Source organism: Perca fluviatilis, chromosome 5 (assembly GCF_010015445.1).
Source record: "Perca fluviatilis chromosome 5, GENO_Pfluv_1.0, whole genome shotgun sequence".
Lineage (NCBI taxonomy): Eukaryota > Metazoa > Chordata > Actinopteri > Perciformes > Percidae > Perca > Perca fluviatilis.
In genome coordinates, this window is record NC_053116.1 from 22,022,656 (window position 1) to 22,029,459 (window position 6,804).

General features: G+C 40.5%; 1 protein-coding gene across 1 annotated transcript; it reads left to right on the forward strand.

The window, feature by feature from the left end:
* The first annotated feature begins 178 nt into the window (after positions 1 to 178).
* idh3g (isocitrate dehydrogenase (NAD(+)) 3 non-catalytic subunit gamma) lies at positions 179 to 5,639 on the forward strand. Its single transcript, XM_039800925.1, has 13 exons — positions 179 to 310; positions 489 to 536; positions 838 to 849; positions 1,697 to 1,794; positions 1,881 to 1,996; positions 2,132 to 2,192; positions 2,275 to 2,407; positions 2,898 to 3,031; positions 3,149 to 3,251; positions 3,355 to 3,501; positions 3,626 to 3,720; positions 3,842 to 3,902; positions 4,901 to 5,639. The coding sequence occupies exons 1-13, from the start codon at positions 230 to 232 to the stop codon at positions 5,000 to 5,002; spliced, it is 1,191 nt and encodes a 396-aa protein (XP_039656859.1). The 5' UTR covers positions 179 to 229; the 3' UTR covers positions 5,003 to 5,639.
* The last annotated feature ends 1,165 nt before the right edge of the window (positions 5,640 to 6,804 follow it).

Consider the following 6,804-nt stretch of genomic DNA (forward strand, 5'->3'; position numbering starts at 1 on the left):
GTTGTTCACGTGACCAAAATCATGCTGTAATTTTTTTTTTTTTTAATTGTAGAACAGATATATAATAAATCACGACTTTCCCTCTCTTTCCCTTTACATTGTCACGAAAGCTACCACTCTATATTTAAATAAATTAATAAATATTTGCATTGACAAACCCATTATAACTATCGCGTGAGCACAACGCCTCATCTTCGTTCATCACGCGACCAGCGCTTTAAGAATCAAGATGGCTGCCCACAGTGCTGTGCTCTCGATGTCCAAAATCATTAATCCTTTCTGGGGTGGACGCCTTGGCAATACGGTTAAAGTAAGATAAGACACGTCGCTGTGGTCACATTGGTTGTAAACGTGGTTGTTGTGTGGCTCCAAACTAAAGGCCATTATTTTTATCTAAACACAAGGTCATACTAGCTAGCATACAGTTGAATAAGCATGCTAGCAATCTTATTGCACATCTCTCACATCTCTCTTTTTTTGTATTTCAGGTATTTGGGACAACTCTGACAAGTCACAGGAATAAGACCTTACGTAGTGTGAGTGAATCAGATTGTCTCTGTGGGTTTCAATCTTCCAATGAAGAGATGTGATTTTGTCCATTTGTATATAATGGTAACGTTACTAGCAATGCCCTGGAATCACGGCTAAGTTACTCATTAAAGCATTTATTTCCAAGCTGTATGGCTTTGGGATAAACTTTGGGAGTGGTATATAACAGTTTTTTCCACCTTCTTGGGGGAGGAGTACTCACTACTACCTGGATTCTTATGTGGCTATCGAAATAACTCTTGTCCTTCTGCTTTCCTTGCTTTCCTTGCTGTCCGTCTTCAACAACAGGGAAACAACATTGTAAGTAGCTTACTCTGATGTGGTTTACTCATAGACCGTATGAATGGTTTACTAGACTATAATGCATCACTTCACAAACAAGACCGAACATTACCGTTTCATACTAGAGCTGTGTGATGTGGGAATAAATGATCAACATAGGTGTACATCACAGAATCGGTATGTTCATCATGGAATATCACAAGTCAAACAAATAACTGCTATATCTGGCTTCTTAGTTCCTTCATAATTTCAGTTTAATAACATGTTTATTCTAAATTTACAATATTAAAAAATCCTACAAAATGATGATAGTGATCCATGATAAACGAAATATATATACTGTATATTGCCCAGCAATAAATAAATGGATGGATAGATATCGATACATCTTTCACTCAACTATCAAGCAACTAAATGTTTACTGGGGTGTATGATCTATCTTAACCCTTGTGTTGACTTCGGGTCAAATTTATCCATTTTCAATTTTTGTTTTATATCAGAAAATGTGGGATGTAGAAATAAGCGCTGAAAATTTAAAATGTTGGTAAAAGCAAAAAAAACTGAAAAAAAAGGAGTAAAAAACATTGGGGGAAAAAAAGGTTGTTTGCAAGGTTGATGGGAAGACAACACAAGGGTTAAAAAGGTGTCAAGTCTCTGCAAGGTGATGTTCATATTGTACTGGCATTAGTTTTAAAGTGGAAGGTTGGAAATCACTCTAAAAACATACTGTGTCACATGGTAACACACTAGTAACAACTTATAGGTTTATGTATAAGTGAATTGTAGTTGGGTTAAAATGTGCAAAACCATCAGTGTTGTACTTCAACAAATGCAGTTAATAACATATGAAATGCCAATGTTACAGCCCCCTCCTGCAAAGTATGGAGGCAGACACACTGTGACCCTCATACCTGGAGATGGAATCGGTCCAGAGCTGCTCAATCACGTCAAAGAGGTTTTCAGGTTGGTAAGACACTAAAACCTGCTCAAAGTGTTGACCACAGGCCAGTAAGGATTGCCTCACCATGTGGTTTGTACTCATGCTGTAGGTTCAGCTGTGTCCCGGTGGACTTTGAGGTGGTGCATGTCAACTCTGCTTTGGAGAGTGAGGATGATATCAACAATGCCATCACTGCCATTCGCCGTAATGGAGTTGCCCTCAAAGGCAAGCAGACCCCCTTTGTTTCTGTGTCACAAGCAGAGCATGAAAACGGAGCACAGCTGTGAGAAGCATGTAGTTTATAATAAGAGCATGACCAAGTGTGACACTAACTGTGACTTTTTGTAATTCTTCTGATAGGTAACATAGAAACCAACCACACCATGGCGCCATCTGTCAAATCCAGAAATAATCTCCTGCGGTAAGAGTTTTAATGAACTATTCAGTTGATATAGGCTCTTTTGTGAGATGGCTAACATTCCTTTCATAATTTGGTCCAACAGGACAAGCTTAGACCTGTATGCCAATGTGATGCACTGCCAGTCGCTCCCTGGAGTCCAGACTCGCCATAAGAACATTGACATCATGATCATCAGGGAGAACACAGAGGGAGAGTACAGCAGTCTGGAGCATGAGGTAAGACAGAACAGAAACGATCAATTCTACTCTCTGCTGAAACACACTCCTTCAAAGACCTCTTTCCTCTCTGTACCTGTCTTTCTCTCCCACCTTCTTCTCTTCTTTTTTGAAATGGGAGTGAACTACCACCCATACACTATTAAAAGTACAGCATTCGTTTATGAAGGGGAAAACATTGATCTGATATACTTGATCGGTATTGGTGCAGATCATGACCTTAAACTGACTGATATTGGCCAGACATAACAGATCCACATTAAATACTTAGTTGCCAACTTTATTAAACTTTTAGAAAGATATACAATTCACGCCATCCTTAAATTATTGTTGTTGCCTGATGTTACCTTTTACACAGACGAAGGATCCGAGTCAGTTCTACACAGTTACACAAGCTGCTTCACAAATAAATGAGAACAATGTTACTACATTAATAACCGCACCAACTAATTGAACATTAGCTATCATTCTTCTCCCTTTCTTCTTTTAGAGTGTATCAGGGGTAGTGGAGTGCCTCAAGATCATCACCAGGAACAATTCCCTCAGGATCGCTGATTATGCCTTCCGACTGGCCAGGGAAAAAGGTCGTAGTAGGGTCACTGCTGTACACAAGGCTAACATCATGTGAGTTACTCTGAGACAAATGTATCTTGCCGGAACTGTTTGGTCACCTGAGTCTTACATAATATTGTGAGTTTCTTAGTGCTGAAAATGTTGAGTTTGGCCTTTCTGCTCCAACAGGAAGCTCGGCGATGGCTTGTTCTTGCAGTGTTGCAGAGAAGTGGCCTCTGGTTACCCAGACATCACATTTGACAGCATGATTGTGGACAACACCACCATGCAGGTGATAGAAGATTAAATGACACACCTCTGAGTTTTGGAAAAGTTTCTCAATGTTGATATATCTAAATTATTCACTAAACCACTTTGTTGGTCTGTGTTTTTAGCTGGTGTCCAAGCCACAGCAGTTTGATGTGATGGTGATGCCCAATCTGTATGGGAACGTGGTGAGCAACGTGTGTGCAGGCCTGGTGGGAGGGCCTGGCCTCGTGCCCGGGGCTAACTTTGGCCGTGACTATGCTGTCTTTGAGACGGTGAGTGTTTGGCAGTTAATGCTGTCCCCTCTGTTTTATAGAATGAAAAGTACATGAATCATGTCTGTCTTGATATTTCAGGATTCAGAATTTTTTTGTGGTCTTATTTTTCCGGTTCTCTCAGGCTACAAGGAACACAGGGAAGAGTATTGCTGGCAGGAACATTGCTAACCCTACTGCCATGCTGCTAGCCGGCTGCATGATGCTGGACCACCTTAAGTAAGCTTTTCCAGATAAAAATACTTTCAGTACATGCCTTCCTTTTGTTTCATCTGAGTTCTAATGCTGTCACTGTGGTACACCAGTAAATCAATACTTTTTTTCTTCTGTATGTCCCCAGGCTTTACGACTACGCGAGTATGATCCGAAATGCAATCCTCACCACCATGAATGAAACCAGGGTAAGTCTTCCTTCACTGATAGGCCTCTCCCGTCACCTGTTTCGCTGACACAAAGCTAACCCCCGAAATTCCACCAGACGCGCATGCGCCGCATTCCGGCTGTGCCGTAGTTCTGTTCCGTCGTCCGCCATGCGTCATACCACAGCGGGAGCGTCTCAGAAGCGGAGCGTTTTGCCTGCCCAACTCGCAGGTTTCATTGTTTAGGTCATTTTCCTGGATATTTGTGCTTCTACCATCAAAGTAAGTAGTCTAAGTAGTTAAATGGTTTCTTCCATTTAGTCCAGTTATGAACGACATGGATCAAAGATTTGGGGCTGTGTTTTTAGTTGTTAAAATAGTGAAGTGATGTGCTATACGATTGGAAAGTTTCCACATGGTGTTTATTTTGAAAATATACCAGATGATCTAGCCCTTTCACTTCCTGCCCGGCCTGTTAAACGCCCTGCGGTTCCGTCAAAATAGACCTGGCGGAGCGGAGAGACGCTGCTGGGACGTACTGCGTCGTGGCTGGTGGAATCCCAAGTCTTCAGTGGCCGTGATTGCTGGTGGTGGCCGCCTAACCCGCCGGAACACAGCGCAGACGCGCCTGGGGAGTGGAATCTAGGGTTAACAGGCCATTGTTGTGTGTCAGAGGCTTAGAGGCCCTGGTTTCCTCGTGGGCATCACATAACATTCACACAAAGCCGCATCGTGCCCTGTTCACAAAGCTATCATGAAATGCTACACTGTACGGTATCTGACTTTACATTGTGTGGCAGTAACATTAATTACCGTCCTTGAGCTCATATAAAAACCTGATCTGCTTATCATCCAAGGTAGACTGCTTGTTACTTTGGCAGGATTTTAAAAGATATGTGATATGTATTTATTTTCCCCCCGAGTGGGAAACCGTTTTATTAAGTGCATACAGACACTTAATAAAATATATAAAGCACTCCTACAAATACAATAAGACTTAACAGTACAGTTTGTGAGCACCCTGTTTTGTTTTTTTGCAGTTGCACACCGCTGATATCGGGGGTCAGGGCACCACGTCAGAGGTGGTCCAGTCCATCATGAGGAACATCCAGAGTAAAGGGCCTCTCACAACTGACCTCTAAACACATATTCATCAGAGGTGTGAGTTTGAACATGTTTTCCATGCATGTCAGTTTCCATGGCATCGGGTCTTATCACTGACATCGCAACGGTTTCTTTTTTTTCTTGTTGATGCAGCTTACTGATCACTGTACAAACAGCCTTTTATCCACACCGGTGTGTTTCACATATAAATGATGACCTTCATGAGACAGGTTTTAAAACGGTTTACTTTGGATCAAATTCCATTCCATCACTCCCATTAGATGATAAATCCTACTGTAAGGATATTTTCTGAGTTCATCAGGTTCATTCAGTTGGAAATAAGTGTTTTTACAAATTGTTATGAATGTCAATGAGGATCATTATTTATTTTCCAAATTATGACTATGTTACAGCCTTCTCACTCAGCCAAAATGTGTTATGTTCATTTAATGCCTTGCCTTTTTTGTCATACTGAAGCTACAGTGTCAAGTTGGCTGTTATATAATGTACTGGTCTGTGTGTTCTGTGATCAACTGTACTATAAAAATGGTGATGTAGTTATTTCATATATACTGTATCAGAGGAGGTGTACATGAAGTAGTTGTCTATCATATATGTGAGTGGGTATATATACCGTATAACACAAATATTATCAATAAAGTAATAATCTAATAATCTACCTTATCTTTTTACACGGAGGTTTGAATATGAAACGTCTTTCAAATGAGTTTGAACACAGGTGTCTCTATTATTTTGTGCACCCCATTTATATCAATGAGGGAAGGCTATATAACAGAAACCACTCTGTATAATGCAATACAGTTCAACAGCACCACAAACTACAGTACATCCTTCAAAATGTCATACAGTTGAATCAACACCTCTCTAAAACAGTTTCAACAAAAACTGAACATTATAAGCTTCATAAAGAAGATTTATTGCAGGACTGTTGTATTAGGCTGCACTAGTTTTAGCCAGGTGTACCTAATAAACTGGCAACTGAGTGTATAAAGCCTTCGTAAAACAGGACCTTTTTATGCTAAGATTAGTTAAGATTTATCTGGATTCTTTGCCTCTGCTTCAAAGAAAGAAGCTCTACTCTGGCCTCCTGCTGGGGATTAAGATTATTTTTCTCCAAATAAAATAAAGCTCACTGATCCTTCCGTTTGTTTTACAATTTCACGCTCCATCAACCTCTTACTTGCAACATTGGATGACAAGTTGCTGTTTTACGTTTCATCACTAGGTGGCAACAACCCCTTTTAGAGTTGCCACTACACTGTAACTTGAGCAAATGCGTGTGTGCTGTTACATACACTGTCAGACAAGGACAAAATGCAGAATATATGAATCTTTATGTGTGCATGTTATTACTGCACTGACAGTAGTGTGTAAAAGCTGCAGGGAAACTTGGGATGCAAGAATCTCTGGCAGGCAGATTGTTCCACATAATTGGGAACATCAAAATAATTCTTGGTCTTTTCATTTGATTTCTAGGAATCATCAGGCTGTTGGTTTTAGACTACATGTTTTTAAGCCAAACGTGAAGGATTTTGGATTTGCTCTTCATTAAAATTATCCTCATTTAGCATTAAACCAAACCATTTATTATGCTTTCACCTGGTAAAACCAAACCATCCATTATTTTTTCATCTGTTTTTTCAAAAAACTCTGACCACACAATCATATAAGGGAAAACTGCCTCTGAGCCAGCAGCTGCAGGAGGAGGAGTAGATAGATGTTATTGTGGTGTATTATGAGTATACAGTGACCTTCTGCTCACATATATTGTACAATTATTCCTAGCTGGCCTCTCTTTCTCCGATGTGGTCACAGGGGC

What these genes read in the sequence shown, in the direction of transcription:
- idh3g (XM_039800925.1), top strand. Translation starts at nt 230, where the DNA reads ATGGCTGCCCACAGTGCTGTGCTCTCGATGTCCAAAATCATTAATCCT. An exon ending in CACGTCAAAGAGGTTTTCAG is followed by an intron (nt 1,795 to 1,880) that starts GTTGGTAAGACA and finishes CTCATGCTGTAG; the next exon opens with GTTCAGCTGTGTCCCGGTGG. An exon ending in ATGATGCTGGACCACCTTAA is followed by an intron (nt 3,721 to 3,841) that starts GTAAGCTTTTCC and finishes GTATGTCCCCAG; the next exon opens with GCTTTACGACTACGCGAGTA.